Source organism: Caretta caretta, chromosome 7, assembly GCF_965140235.1.
Source record: "Caretta caretta isolate rCarCar2 chromosome 7, rCarCar1.hap1, whole genome shotgun sequence".
Classification (NCBI taxonomy): domain Eukaryota; kingdom Metazoa; phylum Chordata; order Testudines; family Cheloniidae; genus Caretta; species Caretta caretta.
Genome location: NC_134212.1, coordinates 2,224,308 through 2,251,238, shown reverse-complemented (window position 1 = coordinate 2,251,238; position 26,931 = coordinate 2,224,308). Strand labels below are relative to the sequence as shown.

The 26,931-nt window shown below is 41.1% G+C and overlaps 1 protein-coding gene across 10 annotated transcripts in view; it reads left to right on the top strand.

The window, feature by feature from the left end:
* CFAP20DC (CFAP20 domain containing) overlaps positions 1–24,558 on the top strand; it is a 227,094-nt gene extending 202,536 nt beyond the window's left edge. For all 10 annotated transcript variants that reach the window (XM_075130187.1, XM_075130189.1, XM_075130188.1 and 7 more), the window contains 2 exons: positions 15,427–15,518; positions 23,824–24,558. In XM_075130187.1, coding sequence (XP_074986288.1) covers positions 15,427–15,518; positions 23,824–23,936 — 205 coding nt within the window. In that variant the 3' untranslated portion in view covers positions 23,937–24,558. The remainder of the gene's footprint in view (positions 1–15,426; positions 15,519–23,823) is intronic.
* Positions 24,559–26,931: the final 2,373 nt, after the last annotated feature.

The window sequence follows — 26,931 nt, the reverse complement described above, 5'->3', positions numbered from 1 at the left end:
TCAGCCAACTCCCTTAGCACCCTTGGATGCATTACATCCAGCCCTATGAACTTGTGCATATCCAGATTTTCTAAATAGTCCTTAACCTGTTTTTTTCACCAATGGGGGCTGCTCACCTCCTCCCCATACTGTGTTGCCCAGTGCAGCAGTCAGGGAGCTGATCTTTTCTGTGAAGACCGAGACAAAAAAAGCATTGAGTACTTTCAGTTTTTTCCACATCATCTGTCACTAGGTTACCTCCCCCATTCAGTAAGGGGCCCACACTTTCCCTGACCACCTTCTTGTTGCTCACATACCTGTAGAAACCCTTTTTGTTACCCTTCACATCCCTTACTAGCTGCAACTCCAGTTGTGCTTTGGCCTTCCTGATTTTGGACTTCCTGCATGCTCGTGCAATATTTTTATACTCCTCCCTAGTCATCTGTCCAAGTTTCCACTTCTTGCAAGCTTCCTTTTTGTGTTTAAGCTCACCGAAGATTTCTCCGGTAAGCCAAGCTGGTCACCTGCCATATTTGCTATTCTTTCTGCACATCAGGATGGTTTGTTCCTGCTCCCTCAATAAGGCTTCTTTAAAATACAGCCAATTCTCCTGGACTCCTTTCCCCCTCATATTAGCCTCCCAGGGGATCCTGCCCATCAGTTCCCTAAGGGAGTCAAAGTCTGCTTTTCTGAAGCCCAGGGTCCGTATGCTGCTGCTCTCCTTTCTTCCTTTTGTCAGGCTCCTGAACTCGACCATCTCATGGTCACTGCTGCCCAGGTTGCCACCCACTTCTTCTTCCTCTATCAGTTCTTCCCTGTTTGTGAACAGAAGGTCAAGAGGAGCATGGCCCCTAGATGGTTCCTCCAGCACTTGCACCAGGAAGTTGTTCCCAGCACACTCCAAAAACTTCCTGGTGCAAGTGCTGGAGGAACCATCTAGGGCCCATGCTCCTCTTGACCTTCTGTTCACAAACAGGGAAGAACTGGTTGAGGAAGAAGAAGTGGGTGGCAAGAAGTGGGAAGTCTGCACTGCTCTGTTGCTCTCCCAGCAGATGTCAGAGTGATCACCTCTCTCCTCAGATAAATCCCTGGCTCCCTGTTCATTGCACAATCCAGTACAAAACTTCCCACTTCATACAGCCATCCTTGGACTTGTCTTATCTTGTTGCACAGACCTTGGCCCTGAGTATGAGCTGTATCCTGGATCCTTTGTCCTGCTCCAGTGGCTGATTGCCCCACTGAGGAAGACCCACTGCCTGAGGGAAATTATCCAATTGTAAAGCACCACTTGGGGCTACTCAAGCTTGCACAAGGGGCTCACCTGGCTCCTGGCAGCTCGAGAACACAGAAGATCCAAAGGATGCATAAACCTGAGCTCAGCTACAGCCCAGAATCCGAGCTCTACCCACTTTCCCTGTTCCTGCCATAGCATCAGCCTCATCTCTGTCCCTTCACTACCCACTGCTTATTGCTGGGGTGAGGCCTTTCTCCTGTGCAGCTCCTGTCTAGACATGCTTTTCTCGATCCCTCTGCTGCCACCCCGTTTCTTCAGAATTGCAGCTTGACATGTAACGTTGTCTGCCTTGCTGAGACCTCTTCAATTCTTCGCCCCGCTGCTATTTAGTACTTTTCTCTGTGAAACATTTGGACACACAGTTGATCTGCCTGCAAGACACTGTCAGAATGAACCTGTACTTCATTGTTTCACAAAAAGAACAGGAGGACTTGTGGCACCTTAGAGACTAACAAATTTATTTGAGCATCAGCTTTCATGGGGGCTGCAAGAAGGGCGGCCAGCACATCCCTCGGCCCACACCACTTCCTGCAGCCCCCATTGGCCGGGAGCAGCGAACCGCGGCCAGTGGGACCCGCGATCAGCCGAACCTGCGGACGCAGTAGGTAAAGAAACCGGCCTGGCCCGCCAGGGGCTTTCCCTGAACAAGTGGTGGCCCGAGTTTGAGAACCAGTGACCTAAACAGCTTATTCATATAGATTAGCCTCTTTTGTTATGCCACTTTAAAACAGTGTGGAGGTTTAAGCCAGCTCAGTGGCAACACTGTGAGCTGTAGCACTAGAGACCTACAGTAAGTTGAGGAGTGACCTCTCACTTCCGGGGGCATTGTTAAGTTCAGTCGTCATCAAGCTGACACTCCTAGGTTCCACAGAGATCCGGCTGCTCGCAGTACAGAGGCATCTTTCGAGCAAAGTAAAACCATTGTTACCCTTGCAACACAAGAGTGTCCCCAGGGTGTAGGGGTGGGATTAATGGGGTTTCTTTGAGACTCCATTGAAGCAGACTGCCAGGCAGACAAAGCAGAGCAGGAATTCACTTACATCCTGATCCTGAAGTTGTCTCCACACAGACATAAGGGTCACCCACACAGAGACAGTAACAGGATTAGGGTCCTACATCCCTTTTTCCAGGATGGTATCAGTCAGTCTCATGTAACTTCCAAAGTTCACTTTCCTTTTAGAAAAGCTATTAATTTTTATAATTTTCTGGGGGTGGGTTACGACGTGGTAAATTATACATCTGCTCTGCTACACAAAAGAGTTTATTACTCAGCATTCCTTTGTAGTTATCCTACTGTTATTGAAAAACCTTGCAACTTTTAAAAGCAGATTACACTGCAAAAGCATAGTTTTTACCACATTAATTTAGTTTACGGCTTCATTTTATACTGTTGTTATATCAAAATAAAACCAGGCCAGTGTAATTATATGCCAAAAGTCCAATCTCATCTTGAATATATTTGTTTAAATGATTCCTCTCACAGAGAAGGAAAAGTAATTTTCAGGTTTTGTTTTCAGCAGCACAACTGTTAACTAATTTGAGTATATTAACGTTAAAGTTATTGTTCCGTTGAGTTGTACTTGTCCATTGATTTTTAAAAGCCCCTAGCTCCCTAGTTATCCATTAAGAATAAATGGGATGCAGTCTATGGCGTAGGACAGAAGCATGCTGCTGGGGGTTGACTGTATGAGAGAAAGCAAATGATGTTAGCCGCAGTGAGGCTAGTTAGAAGGCGTTTTATGAATTGATGAAATATTAAAATGTAATTCTTAAAATGAATGATTTGCTTGTGTTCAGCATTTTAGTTTTATAAAACCCCCACCAACTGACACTTTGTTAAATATTTGGGCATTTGAACTAGCAGACAAGTGAATGCAAGTGATGACAGTGGATAATTGATATGCTTTATTATCGTCTATTTGACTGAGATTAAATGTGAATATGCAGGAATTTTGCCAAGTAACTTATTTTTCTTTAAAATCTTCCTTACTGCAACTTATACAGCCAATACACTGATAAACAAATGAATCAAAGTTAACAAAGAAGAAAGGGCATAATATTCTTAGTTAAATTAGGTAATAAAACATTGTTTTTCTCTGTTGGCATCATTTATAATGCAAAAAGAGCAGTGAACACCAAGTTTGAAATCTAGCCAGCAAGTCACCAGTATAATAAAATGGAAGTTTAGTCTTTAAACTTTAAGTAAAATTGCAGTTTAGCTCCTACTAAACATAAAACATGATGGGAGTTGTGCATACTTACTTAAGGAAGATCTGACCACCAAATAGCAAGATCTATTTATTATTAAATGATTATTAACCTGCAGGCCTTTCGCTACCGTTTTCAGCCTAATGTAAATGAATATTCCTGTGTTCTTTTTGCTTTTAATAAACTACTAAAATATATCCATCGACGGCTGACATTGAAAGAAAATCCTGTTAGATTTAATAGACTAGATTCTCAACTGCTGTAAGCCAACTGATATCAGTGTACCTATGCTGATTTACAGTGTTTACACCAGCTGAGGGTCTAGCTCAATGTGTAGAATTCATGACTGCTTTACTCTCTCTGGACCTGATCTCCTTCCATGGAAGCCATGGAAAGATACCTTAATAGGAGCCAAATTAGGATCTCCATGTACAATCTCACTTGTAGTTTTAGCGACCTCTTCTTTAATTATTCAGTCATCAAACATTAAATTAGTCAGGTTTAAAAATAAAAATCTCTTTGCTTCCTTTAGGATTACTGAGAATTTAGTTGGCCTTGTAACAGACTGACAATATCCTGTAATATCCTGAACAAACCTTATGGAATTTAGATAAACTTTATAAAATTAAATTAAACCTTATTGAATTAGTATTGGTTTCAGAGGAACAGCCGTGTTAGTCTGTATTCGCAAAAAGAAAAGGAGTACTTGTGGCACCTTAGAGACTAACCAATTTATTTGAGCATGAGCTTTCGTGAGCTACAGCTCACTTCATCAGATGTTTACCGTGGAAACTGCAGCAGACTTTACATACATACAGAGAATATGAAACAATACCTCCTCCCACCCCACTGTCCTGCTGGTAATAGCTTATCTAAAGTGATCAACAGGTGGGCCATTTCCAGCACAAATCCAGGTTTTCTCACCCTCCACCCCCCACACAAATTCACTCTCCTGCTGGTGCTAGCCCATCCAAAGTGACAACTCTTTGCATAATCAAGTCGGGCTATTTCCTGCATAGATCAAGGTTTTCTCACATCCCCCCACCCCCATGCACACACAAACTCACTCTCCTGCTGGTAATAGCTCATCTAAACTGACCACTCTCCAAGTTTAAATCCAAGTTAAACCAGAACATCTGGGGGGGGGGGGGGTAGGAAAAAACAAGAAGAAACAGGCTACCTTGCATAATGACTTAGCCACTCCCAGTCTCTATTTAAGCCTAAATTAATAGTATCCAATTTGCAAATGAACTCCAATTCAGCAGTTTCTCGCTGGAGTCTGGATTTGAAGTTTTTTTGTTTTAAGATAGCGACCTTCATGTCTGTGATTGCGTGACCAGAGAGATTGAAGTGTTCTCCAACTGGTTTATGAATGTTATAATTCTTGACATCTGATTTGTGTCCATTTATTCTTTTACGTAGAGACTGTCCAGTTTGACCAATGTACATGGCAGAGGGGCATTGCTGGCACATGATGGCATATATCACATTGGTGGATGTGCAGGTGAACGAGCCTCTGATAGTGTGGCTGATGTTATTAGGCCCTGTGATGGTGTCCCCTGAATAGATATGTGGGCACAATTGGCAACGGGCTTTGTTGCAAGGATAAGTTCCTGGGTTAGTGGTTCTGTTGTGTGGTATGTGGTTGTTGGTGAGTATTTGCTTCAGGTTGCGGGGCTGTCTGTAGGCAAGGACTGGCCTGTCTCCCAAGACTTGTGAGAGTGTTGGGTCATCCTTTAGGATAGGTTGTAGATCCTTAATAATGCGTTGGAGGGGTTTTAGTTGGGGGCTGAAGGTGACCGCTAGTGGCGTTCTGTTATTTTCTTTGTTAGGCCTGTCCTGTAGTAGGTAACTTCTGGGAAATCTTCTGGCTCTATCAATCTGTTTCTTTACTTCTGCAGGTGGGTATTGTAGTTGTAAGAAAGCTTGACAGAGATCTTGTAGGTGTTTGTCTCTGTCTGAGGGGTTGGAGCAAATGCGGTTGTATCGCAGAGCTTGGCTGTAGACGATGGATCGTGTGGTGTGGTCAGGGTGAAAGCTGGAGGCATGCAGGTAGGAATAGCGGTCAGTAGGTTTCCGGTATAGGGTGGTGTTTATGTGGCCATTGTTTATTAGCACTGTAGTGTCCAGGAAGTGGATCTCTTGTGTGGACTGGACCAGGCTGAGGTTGGTGGTGGGATGGAAATTGTTGAAATCGTGGTGGAATTCCTCAAGGGCTTCTTTTCCATGGGTCCAGATGATGAAGATGTCATCAATATAGCGCAAGTAGAGTAGGGGCTTTAGGGGACGAGAGCTGAGGAAGCGTTGTTCTAAATCAGCCATAAAAATGTTGGCATACTGTGGGGCCATGCGGGTACCCATAGCAGTGCCGCTGATCTGAAGGTATACATTGTCCCCAAATGTGAAATAGTTATGGGTAAGGACAAAGTCACAAAGTTCAGCCACCAGGTTAGCCGTGACATTATCGGGGATAGTGTTCTTGACGGCTTGTAGTCCATCTTTGTGTGGAATGTTGGTGTAGAGGGCTTCTACATCCATAGTAGCCAGGATGGTGTTATCAGGAAGATCACCGATGGATTGAAGTTTCCTCAGGAAGTCAGTGGTGTCTCGAAGGTAGCTGGGAGTGCTGGTAGCGTAGGGCCTGAGGAGGGAGTCTACATAGCCAGACAATCCTGCTGTCAGGGTGCCAATGCCTGAGATGATGGGGCGCCCAGGATTTCCAGGTTTATGGATCTTGGGTAGTAGATAGAATATCCCAGGTCGGGGTTCCAGGGGTGTGTCTGTGCGGATTTGATCTTGTGCTTTTTCAGGAAGTTTCTTGAGCAAATGCTGTAGTTGCTTTTGGTAACTCTCAGTGGGATCATAGGGTAATGGCTTGTAGAAACTCGTGTTGGAGAGCTGCCGAGCAGCCTCTTGTTCATATTCCGACCTATTCATGATGACAACAGCACCTCCTTTGTCAGCCTTTTTGATTATGATGTCAGAGTTGTTTCTGAGGCTGTGGATGGCATTGCGTTCCGCATGGCTGAGGTTGTGGGGCAAGTGATGCTGCTTTTCCACAATTTCAGCCCGTGCACGTCGGCGGAAGCACTCTATGTAGAAGTCCAGTCTGCTGTTTCGACCTTCAGGAGGAGTCCATCTAGAATCCCTCTTTCTGTAGTGTTGGCAGGGAGACCTCTGTGGATTAGTATGTTGTTCAGAGGTATTTTGGAAATATTCCTTGAGACGGAGACGTCGAAAATAGGATTCTAGGTCACCACAGAACTGTATCATGTTCGTGGGGGTGGAGGGGCAGAAGGAGAGGCCCCGAGATAGAACAGCTGCTTCTGCTGGGCTGAGAGTATAGTTGGATAGGTTAACAATATTGCTAGGTGGGGTGAGGGAACCATTGCTGTGGCCCCTTGTAGCATGTAGTAGTTTAGAAAGTTTAGTGTCTTTTTTCTTTTGTAGAGAAGCAAAGTGTGCGTTGTAAATGGCTTGTCTAGTTTTAGTAAAATCCAGCCACGAGGAAGTTTGTGTGGAAGGTTGGTTCTTTATGAGAGTATCCATTTTTGAGAGCTCATTCTTAATCTTTCCCTGTTTGCTGTAGAGGATCTTAATACCTTTGGGGTCCATTGTGTTAAAAATGCAATTGTGTATGTGTTATTGTGGCATTGTATGTACCTTCTCTTCCCTAGTAGGAGGGGGTATGCTAATTTGCTACCTCCATTATCAACACTTTGAAGCCACCTCCTGGAGAAACGTGCATATACTAATTCAAACTGGATTCTCCAGGGACCAACGGACAAAGAAAGGGTTTTGGATAAATAGCCTGGTTTTAAACTGTTTCAGGTCCTTTTCTTCCTGATCCAGCAAATAGACAGGACCCTTAGTCCACAGAGGGCCCCAGTCTTCAGGGTATGGTTGTAAGGACTGGCGGCTTGTTCTGAGCTGAAGCTGTGATGAACTCATGACCACAGCAGAACCCCTGTGGGTGGGGGGTTGAAGCAGTGATCCTACAAGAATCCATGTTAGGGTTGGGGTCAGTTCTGGTAAGCTTGTTAATATGTGTAGTTTCCTTTATTGTTTTTAATATGTTTTCTTTGTAGTACCTTTTACCTTAAGAATAAATTAGGCTTCAGTAGGAAGCGCTGTGCGGTAACTTACATCTGTAGCAATTACACCTGTTAACCGTCTCAAAAGAGAAAGCCAGCAGGAGTTCTTGGGCAACCTGTCTGTGCTGGGAAATAGACCGTAAAGGCAGGGAGCTTGCAGCCTGGAAATACCCCCGTCAGAAGGGAGAGGAACGCAGGTCTTCATCCAAGACAGGCAACAGCTGGGGATCTGGAAGCCCAAGATTGGGTTCCCTGTCTGGTCCACTGAGGGGAACTACAGGTGCAGTTACCCTGAACTGTGACAGGCTGGATTTCCCGAAGTGGTGGATAGCAGGAAAGAGGCAAGACCAAGGGCTTGTGACATTCTGTAAATTTGCTTGTGATTTTGTAAATCTCAGTGCTAGCAAAAATGAAAGTTCCAGTAAGGCATACAGTAAATGAAGATATTATGTATTAGGGATGGAATGAATCTGTCACTTTGACGGATTGTGAGGAAAAGAACAGATTAACAGATTACTCATAGTCAGAATGCAGCTCACTGTGAAAAATGTGCAGGAAATGATAACTGTTGGTTTGTGCTGATTTAATGATATTTTAAAACTACAATAACACTCTAGGAGAGTAATAAAATATAGCTCATGCCTTGCATTTTTTAATCATCAACATATTGCCAGCTTGACCTTAAAATAATTGTGATATTTCTTTTTAAAATATATTTTTCAAGTCATACAAACTTATATTGCAAAATAAAATGTAGACACACCAACATATGTATCTGAGTACTGTTTAAGCATTCTATTAAAATGTGCCCTTGAAAATCTCTTTTTCCCTGATTTGTGTGTATAAATATACTATGTATCTTTGTAGGTAATGCATCTTATGCTTCTGCACAGTCTCTCTATTATCCATTATAGAAATGTTGTTTTCTGACCTGGAGTTGAGAAAAAATGACCAGTTTTCTCAATGAGGAATTTCTCATGGTTTTATGGCATTTTTGATTTAAGTAATTGTGAGAATGTTCAAACAGCAAAACTGAAGAGTTTTTAGAGGCAGTAATGGACAGTTTAAGACAAAGATGACTTCAGCATTATGATTGACATAGCTGATGGCAGTAACTGAAATTTGATTTCAACATTTTGTATCCCCAGAACAGATATAAGATGAACCAGAAGTTACATACACATCTTTTCTTGTTGTTCATTGTTAATGGACTTCAGCGCTCCTAAAGTTACTGTAAAGCGAGTTTTGAAGAGAACCCATTTGTTATTTTAATGGAACTGTTACCATAAAACAAGATGACTTCTCCAACTACATGTACATTATACATTACAATGTAAAGCCCCAGTCATACGAATGTTAACACATGTGCTTAACATTATGCACATGAGAAATCCCATGTACCAAGTGCTTTATGGATACTAACCAGAGATGTAGAAATTTTGTTTCTGTATTTCTTCAAAATATTTTTGTAGCTTTGGCCCACAAATTGGGGTGTTTTGACCTCGTGTAGAGTTAGTGAAATTATTCATTGCCAATAAGTTACTTGACAAATTCAGCCCTTTTCATCTGCTTGTGAATCATTCATGAACCTGTCCTCAACTGTTATTCCTAAATATTCACGAAATAGTTTATGCAATTAAATATCGCCTATCAGTTGTTCCTACATAAGTCCTCTTCAACTATTTACTGTTCATCATTGTCAGTGTCTGACTGGTCACATAAGTCAAATGATATTTTTTTCTGCTCCCTGATTGGACAACTCAGTTTTTTTACGCAGAAGAATAATCAACAGCATATAATAAATAACACACTTTCTGTTTGGATTTTGAGACAAATGTGCTAAAACTTATATAAAGTTTGGGCTTTACAATAATTTTGAGCAAATAAACTCATTTTCTGAATACTCATAAAAACAAATAACCGTGGAACAAATATGCCTGATTCATTCACAAATGTGCTTATTAATTATTATTTCTGTACTATTTGACTAGCTCCAGCCTCACCCTGTCCCATAAAAACAGATCACGACTATGAAAATCAGGGTATGAAGCCATGACGATCAGGGAAATCTGTCTGTACAATTTCTGAATTCTGGTTGATATTGTGAGGTGGTTGTTATGATGTTGCTGTATCAGGGACAGCGTCTCTATCTGTTTTGTATCCACCATTCCTGACAATGTTTAAGCACATCCCTCCCAGACCAGGTATAATGGTGGGACAGTGAGTTAGCTGGAGCCTAGGAGAAGCTACTTCCTTCTGCTTGTCTGTAGGGAGCAGAGAGTGGAGTGTGGAAATTTCCTAACAAGACAAAAAGACAGAGGTAACAAAGCAGGCATTTAAAAAAGACACGCAGAATTACCAAGGAAGCTTTGGGCAGGAGAGAGGAAGGGGACGGATTAGTCAGAGAGCTGGCTGGTGAGAGGAAGCTCCATTTTCAGAACACAGACCATGTGCTGCAGCAGAAGGATCCTGAATGCCTCTAGACAGCTCTGACCTAGCCCAAAGAATGCTTTGGAGTGGTGAGGAAACTGAGGCAGGAAAATATTTGAAGGGTTTATTTTTGTATAGATATTTATATTCCTCAGGTGATTAAATAAAGAACAATGGTGTTAGAAACCTGTGCAAAGTGCCTGTGTTTTATGTGTTACAGGTTGCACGTGCCCTTGGAGAGTTAACCTTTGGACCCAGCATGTTCATACAGCTGGAGTTCTGGGACAGGCTGTGTTTAAGCTACGGGGGAGGGGGTCAGCACTGGTTCCAGGGGCTGGGCAGTGGGCAGCATGGTTGCAGCTCTCAGGAGGGGTTGCTAAACAGAGGGTGTACACCCCACGAGTGTGCCTAGAGGCCCAGGACAATGGCAGAGTCTAGTCTCAGTTCAGATTCTGGAGGTTTAAAACACACAGGATCCAACTGTTGTATCCCCTCACAGCAAGCAGTCCGGCATGTGTCTACGAGGGGGAGCTCGTCCAGATCTGTCTGCATTGTGTGAAAGAGGTACCTGTTAGAGCAGGCCAATAGGGTCTATGTGGGACTGTTAACTTTACAAATCACACCCCTCTGGTGCACTTTGCCACACCGTGTTGTCAAGCTCTAACGTTTCAAGAAGGGACCTGCAGTGCTCCTGAATTCTGCTGTTGCTAGCAATTTATTGTTAATGGTGACAATTGTGATATGCTACTGTTACTGTCACTGGCAAAGGCTTTGTGTCCACGCTAGTTATAAAGTATTGGCAAGGTTTCCCAAGCATACTTCACTGATCGGAACAATTTGTTGCAAAGATTAATTAAGCTTGTCACATAGCTATAACAGAAACTGTTTACAGAAATACAAATGATTATGTTCATATTTAAATGTTGCTCAACTATCTTGTGATTTTCAATATATTATAATTACTTCCTGAATATATAAGACAGATTTTCTGATACAAATATTGGAGGAAAAAGGGAATGAGATGGTAACATTGTATAGGTTTCAGAGCAGCAGCCGTGTTAGTCTGTATCAGCAAAAAGAACGAGGAGTCCTTGTGGCACCTTAGAGTTTCGGTATTACTGTAAGAATCTTAGTGTCAAAGTCAGAGCTAAACCTAACTTTGAATGTTTATGAAAACTGCCTCTTCTGGGCCTTCACATAATGTAACTCACAATGTCAAAGAGTGTACTGTTTAGCATTCAACTTTGTTATCAAGAAAGCCATAGCTAGGTCCCGGTGTGTTGATTGTATTGATTACAGCTTGAGGTCTTGACAATAGCATAAACAGAGGGTGTCTCTAATTAATCAAAATGCTTGATTAGTTTTTCTGTTTTGAGGAGATAAACTGGCTTCTTTAAGAAGATTATTTCTTCAGTCAGTGTACGATGAAGGATAAATTAGACACGCAGCCCACAATCTACATTGCTGAGCATTCTAATGACCAGTCGTCTGCTAGACTTCTTATTTTATACAAAGGTATAAAAACGATTTCAACAAGGAATGTTATAAAAAATGTAGCTCACTTATACTCTCTCCCGCTCACGCACACATGCTATCTTAGGTGCTTCCTTGAAAGCTGAGCCCCTAGAGGTTACCAGTTTAATGTGTGCCTAATGCCTGCCTTGGTTGCTAGAGTAAAGCATCTGTCAGCATTTCCACTAGAAATCCACTTTTTAGAGGCTTATCAATCCGTTGCAAATCTTTGCTTTCTTCTGAAAGTTGGCAGACAAGATCTCAACACAGATAGGAATTTTGTTTGCCAATTTTGGAAAAGGTTGGGTTGGTCATGTGTGGAAATATGAGATCCATTTTTAACATGCATTTGTTTGAATGGCTTCAAATTTAAAAGTAACTTTTGGCCAACAAGGAGTCCATAATATTAAATTGAAAAGAAAAAAATTTTAAAGAGCCAAGATATTGCAGTTTAAAAATTGGCCATTGCACCAGTATGGTATTAATAGGCACCTCCTGGAGGTACTATCCTTCAGATGAGACACAGTCTAGTCCTCTCTCTCTCTCTCTCTCTGGATCTGACCCACCACTCTTCCTTAAAGATTTTGTGGTGTTTTTTGCTGGTGTAGGGTATTAAGACACATGCTCCAGCAAAACATTACCTTTCATATTCTTTCAATTCCCCCTGTAATTTCTCTTGGAGCTTGTCTTCGCTCAAAACGTAGTGGTGTTTGAATGTGATTGTGAAGAGTCAAGTTAGCTGTCACGATGCTTGATCATGACTGACCACCCAGCATGAACCAGGTCAAATCTGAGATTAACTATAATGTCAGCTAATTATGATTAAACCCTGGTCCCAGCAGAAGCACAAAAACTCAAGAGCTTGTGCTCAAGGTAGATAATACCAGAAATGCAAATTGCAGGAACTGGAGTGGTTTTACCTGTGACTCTGTGCATTCTAGTGCACTCTCTTACCTAACTGGCATTCTGTGACGCTTTGGACACTTGGGTGGAAGGGGGACACTCTTTAGGGTGTTTTTGGAGAATGTGTGTGTGGAGAGTGGCAGAGAGAAATGGTAATGAGCAGTCTGGAGAAAGTATGCTGTTGTGTGCGCGGCGTGGACTGGTCCTCACTGCTAGTGGCTGAGTGGTAGCTAGGACTGGTTGTGAAGTTGGTCATCTAGGTGCAAATACAAGGATGGTATAAAAGAACATTTTAAATTTTATTTTGTACATATTGAAATTGTGGAAAATTCAATATATATCTCTTTAAATCCTCTATTGTACTTGGTGAACTTTTGCCCCAGCAGTTGTGTTTTCTGAGGTGGAAAATTAGGTTTTTTCATCTTGGCTGCAAAAGAGCAGGTGTATGTCCCCAGATTCACCCCAGATTGTGTGTACAGACCAGTAGCAGATGATGTGGAAGCAATAACATGCACCAGCAGCACAAGAACCAACTGAGAGAAGGAAAGCAAAAGGCCTATTTTAGCAGCCACAGTATCCAACTGAGCTCTGCCAGGTTTCTCTTTCAGAAATAAATCCGAGTATGTGTTATCTCAGGTCGGCATGGATTTGCAGAAAGCACTGTAAGCACCAGTATCTTACATATTTATTATGTGCCAGATCATGGGCCCCAAGCTGGCAGCCAGAAAGTAGTGAAAAGCCAGCAGATCTGGCTGGCTTCATGAGCATTCCCCTAGCCCAGAGGAATCACTGAGTGGTTAAGAGCCACCTTAGCAGCTCTTGCACCTTGTCCTCCTGGCCTACGGCATAGGGACGTGCCCAGGACATCCCTGTGTCTGGCTGCTGGAACAGCCCGTTGGAACCACGACCAATAAGGTATTAGTTACGGCAGCCCGGAAATTGCTCTGACTTATGCCAGAAACCCACCCAGTCCTAAGCCAGCCCCAGCATGAGGCAAACATAAGGGTGGCACCTTTAAAGTCACCTTTGTCCCTTCCCTCCCTCCCCCACCACCTTCAGTTTTGCACTGAGCACAGCTTGGCCCAGCAGGAGGGACCTATCTGGAGACATGCCTTAATCTAATAAGGTAGGGTTGTTTACCAAGGTCCACATCGGGATTCCGTGTTCAACTGTTAAGGCTTTTAATGCATTTAAGGCTAGTTCATGGTTTATGTGGAAGTTCTGACAAATACCAGAGTCCTGCCGTAGAAACTGATGGGCCCATGTACTTGCAGCTATTTTTCCATACTGAAACATGGCCCCCTAGTGGTGTGCAAGAGCCGGTTTGATTCACAGTGTAATGTGAAAGAACTGCCCTGGTAACCTGGGCATGCTGATGCGGCAACTTCTGCCCAAATTCTGTTGGTGAAAAAGTCTGCAGCTTAGTCTGCAACCAAAACACACATTTCCCTAAAGGTCTGTTTTATTCTCCATTACCTGAAATACGATGCTTTCTGTCATACCACATTCAACTGCAACAAATGGAGTGCAGTATATGAACAATTGGATTTTGTGTGAACACATGATAACATGAAAGTCATTTCACAAAGCTTTAGAAAATACAAAGTGCAACAAAGGCATAAAAAGCAGGTCAAGTTAAATAAGGGGTAAATAAGCCATCCATGGATTAACTGGCCCAGACTCCCTTCTTAATTACCGAAGGCCCACCAAATCTTAATTATCAAAGGCCCACCAAATTTTGTTATTTACTGAAGCAAAACACCACTGCAGCAGTTGGGTCCGGGAGGGGTCCTTCTCCATAGTCTTCTAACTATATATTCGGCGAGTAAAATGTGTTCTTAATTTACACTGCATTTCTTAGCTCTGTGGTAGTTATACAAAAAGGTACCCTAGTGAATGTGTACATATTGTTGTTTTTATTGTTTGTACTGCAGTAGCACCGAGGCGTTTCAAGCCTGTTGTGTTAAGCATGGGACCAACACATAACAAAACTACGGGCCCTGCCCAGAAGAGCATATGGTCTTTCTGTGGTTGTGGTACTATGCTCTCTTCTCTCTCTCCCTCTGCCATCATGGACTGTGGGTAATAAGACTTAAGATACTGTTGTATAATTTTCTCATTTATAAGGGTCTGGTACTTGTTGTTAATTCCCCACTCCCCCTTTTTTTTTTTTAAACTACATTGAACATTCTTCTTCCCTATCACTTTTGTTGGATATATTCTGGAAATAATAATGCAGTAAATAAAAATAAATGTTCCTTTGAAAATCAGACCAGAAGTGTATACACGTGTAAATATGTGTATGTGTATGATTATGCAAGTATATTCATTTAATGAGCTAACTGTGTTGCAGTTTAATAGAAACCTGTAATTTGCTGCCATATAGGAATTTTTCTGTCTGCTATAATTAGAGAAACAAAATAAAATGTTGTTAGAAAATGCTCCATTAGCAAGAAAGTCCATGAGAAGTCTTTATAGATGTGTTGTTATGAATGTGTTTTAATGTGTATTTGTCTGTGATTATGAAATTCCATTGTATATCTGGTTAACTGTGCTTATTTCATTAGTTTTGGTTTAGTAATTGGTGTTAGCAGTATATCAAAATGCAATGCACAGAAAATGGGTAATTTTAAAATAGAGGTGGGTTTTGTTGTTGTTCAGATATTTTCTGTTATAGTCAAATACCCATATTCCTGAATGTGTTTACTTGAAGGAAAATTACTTTGTGAGCTTTAGGGCTCACTGTAGAACTGTCTAGAGATTTCTACCTAGGAGATACTCGTTTTGCTGCTAAGTACACCTTAATTTTCAAACTTTTGAAGACTGCTGCTATTGAGTTTATTAAATGTGAAAAGCACATAATTTGATAACATCTGGAAATCTGGCTTTATTTTGTTTCATCACACCTAAGATGTTTATGAAAAGTTTTTAACTTAATTGTGAGATTTAGGGAGGAACAAAACAACTTTGTTCAGAATGACTGACATTTGGATTCATCTTTTTCAGGGACTGGTTAAATGTGTTCAGCCCCCCCATAATTCTTCCAAGCCAAGAGCTAGCAAAGCATATTGAAGCTTCAGCAAGTCTAAATATTCCAGGTAGGAATTTATAAAGATGGGACAGTGAGGAGAATATGTGAAGGATGTGTAATAATTTACAAATTGTAACAGAGAAGTATTGCTCAATATTGTTCTTATACGTCTGTTAAATGCTGACTTCTGCAAGGAAGTTATTGTGATCATTTGGTTGCACTTCCATGGAGCTAAATTCTGGGTCTGACTCTTTAAGTCCTCTGATTCTTACTGTTCATTTTGAAAGGGGACGTTGCTCCTGGGGGCTGGGGTAGAAGGAGGTAGGAATGGAGAGTCCATATAGAGGGGATGTGTAAACATGAGGCTGCAACCTTTAGTCATGCAAATAATCCCTACACACAAGAATAGCTCCATTGAGTAAGCATTGCTTATGTGAGTAAAGAGTTCAGATCATGTCCTAAATGAAAGCATGGTGTGACTCTTGAGCACTGTTAAACAATGTTCAGTCATCACCTAACATGATAGCAGCACCCATATGTTAAGGTTCTTCGCTGGAGGCAGGTCTGGTCCTAGACCAAATGGTGCTCCTGGCGAGGAGTGCCTTTGGTGCCCCCCCTCATTTGTTAAACTTTTGAATACCTTATTTTTATTGCATTTGTAGCCCATTTCACGGCTTTGACGCAAAATTTGCATGCATATTTTATCCCTGTCATAGGCTCTGTAAAATTTGCCCCGTGCTGCAAACTGGATTGCAACTGAGCATTTCGCTTCCTATACTGAGCTCCTGAAGGCTTCTTCGGGGACATCTTTTATTTTCTATGGGGGGAAACGGACAGTATTAGGGAGAGCAAAAGTCTGTATTCCAAAGTCTTAGAAAGTCATCAAACGTTACGTGTTAAGTATAGCAAAAGGAATACCGGTATTTCTTTTATATTGCTACAGAGACAGGGGTTTGACAGATATCTCTGGCGTCTCATTAAATATGTCCTTTATTAGTTGCTACTTACACTCTTCAAATCTTAAAACACAAGTACACTTTCACAATTACACAATAAAACAAGGTTCACAATATTGCAGCTGGGCTCTCACTTCGTTCTTATGTCTCACTGATTGACTAGCGATGCCCCGCCCCTTAGATTCCCGCAATTGCATGGCTGACAACATTCTAGGAGGTTTGAGGAAAATGTAGTGCTCAGAAAGCCTGGAAGGTTCCATGAGATTCTACAAAGGTCCAGAACATTCTAGAAAGTTAGTGAAAAATGAATCCACATACAGAATACCTGAAACATGTTACTTCAAACATTCTATTTTCCCTTTTGCCGCTAACAACAAAAACAGCACCCCCGAGCCTGGCACCCCTAAATCCAGCCCGGGCTGGAGGATGACAAAGAACATGTGCTGAAACAGGACAGTGAACAACAGTAGAATTAAAATAAATACATCTCTTTCTACAAAGGTCCTTTTTTCTTTTCTGCTACCCTAGAGAATAGAATAGGTTCCTATATTTTTCTCCAGGTACAGAGAATTCAGTGTGAGATCTCATAAATCTCAGCTGTGTATTTTGGCTGCCCAAGGGATGAACATGTTTCAGTGATATACTGTCTAAAATTGATTATGCCCCTCAAATTGGGAATCTTTTCATAGGTGTACATTTGTAATTGCTTATGACAGCAAAATAGAACTCTGCTGTCAAGAGGGGACCTTGCTTTGAAGAATCGAATAATATGTTATGTTAAGTGGCTTAAATAAACCAAAGAGAATGGGACAGTAATCCTTGAGTTAAAAGCAAGTTAGACATATATTTCTGATAGGGGCCTCAGATGATTCTTGATATCAGTATTATGGAATCCAAAACTTGCTGCAGTAACCCTAGAATTTCATAGAATCATAGAATATCAGGGTTGGAAGGACCTCAGGAGGTCATAAGGTTGAAAATTGAAAGATTTAGTTCAGAAAGTGACATCAAAGCATATTTGCTAATTTGTTGTTTTTTCCTTATTATTCTCACTAGAATCTCTGACCAAGGTAATTTGTGAAATCCTCATAAATTCACTTGCTTTAATGATAAAATATTTTATGTGTGTCGGTAGTGTTTAAATGTACTTGTAGCCATCTTGAGTGGACAAACCCCTTACAGATGCAAACACGAGACAAAATTTGACCTGTAAGTGGTAACTTGGTGTTTGCAGTACTTTGTATGAAAGACATTATACAAAAATTTCCTATTCTGTTATAAACCTATAACAGCTTTAACTCAGGTTCACAGAAGAACTGCATGCTACTACTTACCCTTAAATTCCTGAACTGCTTGGTGAATGGGATCAGACCGTTCATACCAACAACCTCTGCCCTCCTATCTTTATTTTAAACAAAATGGTAGTTTAATAGTTAATTTTCTAATCTATCTTGTGAAGTTGTACAAATAGCAATTGCCAGACTTCAAGAACTTATGACTCTGAAATCGTGAACGCTCAAGTGCCAAAGATAATAAAATCATATCCATAATGAACACCTGTAATTATTTATAACCCATACAAAATATCCTTGTCATCTTTTATATACTTCTTTAACAGTATCCTAAAACAAAAAAGTCAATATAATTTTGCTCATGTTAATAAAAGATTTGGAAGATATTCTTTATTTTTGGCATAACTCAAGGGAAATACCTAAGTGGACAATATTCTATAAAAACCACTGCACTTTAAAGTTTACAATTACGTTCTTAAGCATGTGCTCCTTTAGAAACATATCCAGAGATCAGAGTAACAGCCGTGTTAGTCTGTATTTGCCAAAAGAAAAAGAGGACTTGTGGCACCTTAGAGACTAACCAATTTATTTGAGGATAAGCTTTCATGAGCTACAGCATGCATCCGACGAAGTGAGCTGTAGCTCACGAAAGCTCATGCTCAAATAAATTGGTTAGTCTCTAAGGTGCCACAAGTCCTCCTTTTCTTTTGGCATATCCAGAGATGTATCCAGGTGTCACAAGAAATAGACTTATTGTCAATAGGGTTGCAGAGATGTAATTGAGAGCAAAATTTGAGCCAATTTGTTTGATATCTTTAAAAGTTTTTTTTCCTTTGGTCATTGATGTTTATGATTTAGAGTCCATTACATTTTATTTGTTATCTTTCATATGAAAAAATGGGTAGTAAATGGCTCACACATAAAACTCTTTGGAACTCGCCTCTTTTTTCATCAATTTACTTGCCTTAACTTCTCATAAAAGAACTCTAAGGACCATGCTAAACAGTCTTGTTGTTCAGGGTGCAACTCTTGGCAACATTTATAAATTAACTCTGGAGCATATAATTACAATACAGAGCTGAGCACCTTGCCGATTGTCCAAGATAATATTGGAGAAAACATTAAGGATATTCTGCTAAATGTGCAGCACATCTGACAGTGGGTCCAGTAGAGTTACCACCACAGAGTCCAGGTCAAAATTTGGCCCATGTATGCCTATAGTGATGTCCAGATTGTGAGCCGTTTTCAGGTACTAAAACCTGGAATACAGTGAAAACCCCTTTTGTATAAAATAGGAGGATGTCTTTATACCCATGCTCTGGGCTATGGTCACTGTATAAACATGGCAGCACTACTGTAATATAAATAATGAATATCTTATGCCTCTGAGTTTAGATAAGAATTAAGGCCAAATTTTCAGAAATGGCCTCTGAGCATCTCAGTTTTTAGATGCCCGACTTCAGACATGTAAAGTGAGCTTGACTCCATTAAAATCAATGGCAAAATGCCCACTGATTTAATTGAGGCAACATTTCATCCTTTCAGTCTCATTTTCCAAGGTGCTGACCAGCTGGAGATCCTGTTCCCTTCAGTAGGAGATGGGGGAGCTCAGGACCTCTAAAATCTCCCAATGTGTTTGGATGTGATTGATGTTGTCAGGTAGGTCAGCGAGCCTCTCACTGCGGCGTTGCGGAAGGGTCTCATGACTAGCATGGTTTTGAAATGCCTTGATGTTAAATCTCTTCCATATTTTTTAGTTTTAGTTGTTTTAGTTTTAGTCTTTTAGTTGTTTACTGTGTTATGGTGCAAGCCATATGTTCGTGATTGATCTGACTAACCGATGGTCTGTCCAGCAGTCATCTGAACCTGTCATGGCTTGTGTAATATGGACACCAGTACGATCACAGGCTCTGACAATGACACAGTCAAGAAGATGCCAGTGTTCGGAACATGGGTGTTTCCAAATGGTCTTATATGTGTCCCTCTGTCTAAAGATGGTTTTGTGATAGGAAAATCATGTTGCACACATTTGCTGAGGAGAAGAATGCCATTAGAGTTAACTTTCCCCAGCCCTTTTTTCCCAATGGCTTCTCTCCAGAGTTTGGGGTGTCACCCATGAGGTCACCTATGAGGATAAGCTTGTCTTCCCTGGCTGTGGCAGTGAGAACTTCATCAAGAGCACAGTAGAACTGCTCCTTGTTGTCTTCGTCATCGTCCACTTTGGGAATATACACACTAATGACCTTGGCATACTGGTTGTTATTAAGCTTAAGATGAAGAGTCATGAGACATTCGTTAATACCCATAGGGAGTTCTAAAAGCTGGTTAGCAATTTTGTTTTTGATGGCAAAACCAATCCCATGAATATGCCTCTCTTCAGATGTCTTTCCTTTCCAAAAGAAGGTATAACCACCTTCATCTTCTTTCAGTTGGTCTTCATCTGCCCAATGGATCTCATTTACGGCAGCAATATCAATGTCAGGTCTTTCAAGTTCTCTAGCTCTTATGGCAGTTCTTCTTTCAGGACCATCACTGTTCGGGGAATCCATGAGAGTGCGAACATTCCAAGTGGTGAACTTCATTATTTTGCTTTGGATGTTCTGAGCGTAGGTAGAGTAATCCGGCTGGACACAGCCATCCAGCCAGGAGGGCATTGAGACAGCCTATGTTCAGGGCACCTTTTCTAGCCCCTTCCCTGTTCAGGATGAGCAGATGGGATCCTGAAAAGGACTGCTCAGTCATGGTGGCAGCTGCCAAAATTGCACTTCTGTCTCACAAGTCTAAGCACAAGACGACCAACACACGGCTGCCACCTGCATGCAGATTTGTGACTAGGGACTCCCAGAGCTCATTGCTCCTGTTCCCACCACCACTCATCTATCACCACAGGACTTTGATAGTGAGAGATGTTATACCCTTGGCAGAGGCCTATGCATGAAATCTTTTAACGAGTGGGAGCCAGTGTGCAGGCAACAACCTCACGAAACTTGACAGGAAGGAGCCTGGACCCGGTGGCAGGAGAGTCTGAGGCAACCGGAGGTCTCCGTCCTGCTGCAGCCCTCATCTGCCTTCACAGACGCAGAGAACTGACAAGTCCTCAAATATGCCTGTTCCGCTATTGTGGCCCTCAAGATAGTTAAGTCCAAAGCAAACTGCAAAGAGTTACAAAGGGATCTCGCAAAACTGGGAGACTGGGCAACAAAATGGGAGACGAAATTCAGTGTTGAAGAGGGAGAGATTGCTTACCTGTACGGTAACCGGAGTTCTTCCAGATGTTTTGTCTCTAGGGGTGCTGCTCCACCTGCCCTCTTTCCCTCTAATGCGGAGTCCTGCTGTTGGGCTTTGTAGCTGAGAAGGAAGTGGAGCGACGGCAAGATCACCCCTTCCTATATGCCCTTGTACTGGACCACAAGGCTGTATGGGGTGCAGGTGCAGACCCACAGACACGGCTGGCGAAAAATTTCTCATCAAGTGTGCCCTGGTACACCCACATCCTGATGGGGAGCACCCACGAGGACAAACATCTCAAAGAACGCTAATTACTGGACAGGCAAGTACCCTGTATTTCTGTGCGCATCTATCTCACCAGCCTATTTTTTGGCCACCTGATAATATAACCCATATATCGTTGTGCAATCCCAGCTGTAAATAGACGCTGAGTGTGGTGAAACCAGGGGTGTTAGCATAACAGGCTATTACTTCCTATGAGGTAGCGGCGCGTTCAAACCACCTGATTTGCATTACTGTTCTGAGCAAGAGGTAAACGTTTAGGATGAAATGCTAGGTACAGATTGCATTCAACTGTCAATTATTTCCTATCAAAAACTTATATATCATAACTTACATTTAGCTTTTATAAAAGGCAGAACTGAGAAAAGAACTTTCCTATATGAAACGTTTATAGTACATATCCATCTTTAGTGCTATCAGTGTACTTCTACTTGGGGCTAAGAATTGATTTCCATATCCTAAAAACATTCTTGCAGTTAACATAATGCCCAAAATATTAGATTTATACTGATTTATTAGCTGACTGCATCCTATTAACTCTTTCGTGCTGAGAGGTTTCATACGCCCTTCGCCTGTAATGGATGATGGGCTAGAAAATCTGACTCCTGCATTACAATCTTGTACATCAGGGTTAATGTACAAACTATCAGAGGGATAGCCGTGTTAGTCTGGATCTGTAAAAGCGGCAAAGAGTCCTGTGGCACCTTGTAAACTAACAGACGTATTGGAGCATAAGCTTTTGTGGGAGAATACCCACTTCGTCGAATGCATGTACAAACTGACATTCAAGAAATAGAAATATTGTATTGCCGGAAAGCAGTAGAAATATTATAAAAATGTACTTGAATTTCTCTGTATCGTGCATTTCAGTAGTTGTTGGAACTGAGGTAGACCCAATTCTTATTGGTTGTTCTGCTACCTGGAAAAAAAATCACTAATGGTGTTATCTTGCAAAATGTAAGTTTTTCTACAAAATTTCTAACATGCAGTAAAGTCTAGGAACAAGGAAGTTGTAGTAAGGGTGCGTATTGCTTGTTTTAGCGGTAACAAACTTCTTTAGTGTTAGTCGAAACTGAATTGACATTATTCCTTTTAGTGAAATGAAGCATTGCTAAATTTTCTTGCGTGTCATCTGACCATGCTCTCTAGTAGAGTTACTGGGTGAAAATCTGGCCCCACTGAAGCCAATAGCAAAAGTTCATGGAGGATAGGTCCATCAGTGGCTATGAGCCAGGATGGGCAGGGATGCAACACCTGGGATGCAAAAACTCTGACGTGGCCCTAGTCTCTGTTTGCCAGAAGTTGGGAATGGGCAACGGAGGATGGATCAGTGGATTCCATCTACTGTGTATCTATACGGAGTAACTGACATCAGAATTTGGCCCACATGATCACCAAACTTTTGATTTTGCATTGTAACTTTGGTTTCCAGAGACTTGCGCTGACATCTTTTTACTGTTATAACAAAACTATAATGAACCTATAATGTCATGATGTAATGACCAGTATGATGTCAAGACAGTAGGAAATGCAGTCATTGCAGTGCATGCGTGAAAATTAATTTTCAGTTACATTTCTTGAATGTTTCATAGTTGATTTGCTGTGTTTTTTTTCAAAATGGTGCACTGCCTCACTATACATAAGGACTAATTACTTACAAATTTTATACATTTTTTAAATGAACCCATTTTTGGTTTAGGGATAGCAAACTGCATTTGGAGCAGGATCTAAATTATTATTTCTGCTGCTCTATACGTAAAAAAGGTTTATCAGAATAACACCATCTCTAGTTACCAAACCAGTAACATTTTAGGTAAGTTTGTTTACCAGCTTGAAGCATGATCCAATGCACAAGGAGTTTATAGTCAAAGAAATGCCAGCTTGATTTTACCTATTACAGCACTACTGACGTAATAAATTCGTTAGACTAGCTTTGACACAGAATTTCTCCACCCACCTGTTTAAAACCAGTTAATGAAACATATTGTACATACTTAATTACTTATATTTAATACATTTATAACTTTCAACAATAGAAAACTGATCAAATTAAATAATAAGTTAGCAAGCTTAAAGGTAAGTTGTGTGAGACAAGCATAGCAAGGATAAAATCTCTAAAACAAGACCTTTTGCTTTATGTTAGATTATCTGATTCTTTCATCTAGAACATTTTAATGGTTAATGCAGTTTCATTTTCACAGATTAAGAGCTGATTCACTGTATTTTTTTGTGCATACTAATATAAAATTATTTGAGCAATTCTGTGAGAAAGATCTCCGGTAGGAGTCCTTTGACCCCTTATTAATAGATAGATTTTTAGACCAACTTTTAAATCTACTATTCCAGCAAACTGTCTGTGCTTTCAATTCTTAGGCAAACTTTGCATTATAATTTTACCTTAACTAAATATAAACCTTTAGAAACATGAATGAAAACATGAATAAATGTTAACCTCAAAGGTAACAATTTTAGTATTCTGCACAAAAGCCAAGAGATTACACACTCCTAAAGAGGCACTCTGCCAGATTGTCATCTGTGATAGAAGGGTGCTTTTCCTGTGTTTCAAGAGTGACTAGCAGGGTAATTTTACTCTTATTTTTCTCCATTCACACAGGTGAAGATGACTTCAGTGCTGAGGAGGATGAGGAAGTTCTGACTCTTTTGTATGATCCATGTCTAAACTGTTACTTCGATCCAGAAACTGGAAAATACTATGAATTGGTTTAGCTAGTTCATGGTTCAGAGAATATTGCTCTCCATCAGAACAGAATTAACATCTATTTCTCTGGAAAGTATGAACTAGAATGTAACATTTTATTGCATAATTTAAAAATTTGAATCCGTAAGTCATTTTGCAAGCAAGTGAATATATTTTACAGATAACGTAACATCTTATTTTTGTAGTTTTGTATTGTTATAATACAGTAGAACATCACAGCGCACAAACTCTCGTGGCTTTGACAGTTGTTTGTGATACTAGTTTGTTTTATATTAAATATTGAAAGATTCTGTTTATGAACAAATTAGGTGGAATCCAAAGGTTTTTCAGTGTTAATATGTAAATTATGGCTTCATAGAAAGAAAATGTATCTTTTCATTTCTGGCTTATCAGATGTTTGTTTAAATGGATTCTACGATACCTTAACTTTGTACTCGAAGAAATGGAGTGTGATGTTCAAAGGCATGTGTTTTATGGGCTCTCTCTCTTATTCACTAGAAAGAACATCATTTTCCTTCCTCTCCGGGAAAGTCTCTGTCCTGATTAAATGGCATTATAGGAGCTGCTTTTGAGAAATCTTATCCGCTTATAATCCTTATAAGGTTACTGTAATACACTGGATTGCTGCTAGCAGATTTAAAGCCTCTTCATTTCGTATTTTTGGATAATGTGAATGTTTCTTGGGTTTTGTCACAATCCCCTCTATCGACAGTTTGGCACAGAGGTACAAAATCCAAACTCTCAAGTGGTACAATGCAATGCTGTTCAAAGCTGACCCAGTACGTGCATGGTCAAGCTGTGAATCCAAACCACAATAGAGATTTGCTATCTGACTGGAGAACTCCATGATCCCAAAGTGTAGTGATTAATCTCACGTCACAGATTCCCTCTTCCAAAGGGTGGGGGTGGGGTTCCACCTCTCGATAAGCAGAGCTCTGGATAGAAGTGGGTTACTAGGGAGGAAGCTGTGTGCAGCACTCATGCGTGGAGATGCACTCTGGGCGCACGTACAGCTGCTGTGTTACACCTCCCAGCAAAAGATGGGATCTGATTAAACCAAGTTGTATTTTTTGCTCTGTAATTACTCTGGGGAAGTTCTCTGGCCTGTGTTACACAGGTGCTCAGGCCACATAATCACAATGGTCCCTGCTGGCTTTCGAATCCGTTAAAAAGTTACTGATTTGGATTTACCCACATTTTGCACTTTCTAGCTTATGTAGCCATGTATTTTGCTTTCTTCCTGCATCTTCCCTCCTGTTGTGTGTTGCTCACTTGTTTCACCTTGCCTTAAATTAGGCTATAAGCTTTCAGAGCTGGATGCCCTGTCTATGTGTCTGAATTTGAACAGCACCGAGCACAAGGCGCCCCCCAATCCTGATTGCGATTGCTTTACTCCCAGGGCATTTCCCAAGGGATCTAAAGACATTTCTAGTGTTCTGACCCTCTGCTTGATTATATCTGTGCTATAGCAGTCATTTGCAAGATGATTACTCTGTGAATTTTTGCTAAGAATAAAGCATTCTAAGGTCAGGTTTAGGTTACAACTGGCAAGTGATTGAAAATGGTATGTCTCTAAATTATTTGTAATTATGGATCCCAGTTAATGAACATCCTGGCATCAATAGAAAATGCAGTTGTTAATAGGAGCTTGGCATAAGATCAGATCATGTAGTTGGCTTCCTTGGCAGGCTTAAGCGTATCATCACAAATTGATTCAAGTGAGCGTGCCAACAGAATCTGCAGGAAGACAGATACTGTACTGATGTAATTCACTTACCCTGTGTCAACATATTTCTGCCAACCAGTTTTAGACCCTTCTTTTGTGACTCCTATATTCAATTTAAATGTGCATTGGAATTATGTTTCTGACCTTTGAGAATTGCCTTGGCTGATCCTCACTTATGGGATAGTCACTTCCTTGCAGATACAAGAAGAAAAGGAGGACTTGTGGCACCCTAGAGACTAAAAAATTTATTTGAGCATAAGCTTTCGTGAGCTCACGAAAGCTTATGCTCAAATAAATTTTTTAGTCTCTAGGGCGTCACAAGTCCTCCTTTTCTTTTTGCGAATACAGACTAACACAGCTGCTACTCTGAAATAGGCTATACAAGCTTATACAGACCCAACCTCCCTCCTTCCAGCACCACTTAGCTCAGTGCATTCTGAGTCTCTCTCTGTAGTATCCACTGTATTTCTGGCAATAGTTCTTAGAAACACATTGTTCATCTCAGGATAATTATGGGGGGTTATGTTGGTCTACTCTCTTCTCTGGTGGTTTTTGAAACCAGATCATTTCTGTTCCTTGTATTGTCTCAGGTCTCCAGGTCTCAGAGGAGTGACCTGCTGCTGCCAAGGCTGCCTTGTGAATCAGGCCTGGTTCACTGCTGGTTTTGAACCATGGCTTACTGTGACAAAGTGGCTAGCTGTAAGAAGTGTCCATCGTGCAAGACTCAGAATCTGCAATGGACCAACATATGTTCTGTGTTCCATGTATCTTGGTGAGAGTCACTCCCCAGCAAGGAGTGTTGTAACAGCTGCACTCAGCAGGTGCTGTGTGACAGTGTAGTCTAAAATTATTGCTGGATGGATATAGAGAGTATGGAAAACCGGGAGAAGTATCTGAAGGTCTTCTACTTTCAGGGGTCATTGAGAGCTCCATCCTTAGATCCCTGACTATCTCTGATGGTCCAGGAAGTTATCTAGTAAGGCCATACTCATGGTGAGTCATCCTTTCTTCTAAGAGTTCTTGCCATGTTACCCCCATCTTCAGGGCTGTAGCCTGTAGGTGTAGGTGTTTGCCAAGGAAGGCACAGGTATAATTTAAGGCAGGAACCCAATGAGCATACCAAGCCTCCAGGGCTGTCAGACAGTAGTTTAGCTAAACTGATCAAGGCATAGGGCCCAAAAAGCATAAGCAGCTAATGAGGAGTAAACCTGGATCATAAGTAAGGCTAAGATTTTGTCATGGATATTTTTAATACAACTCAGGGACAGGTCATGGGC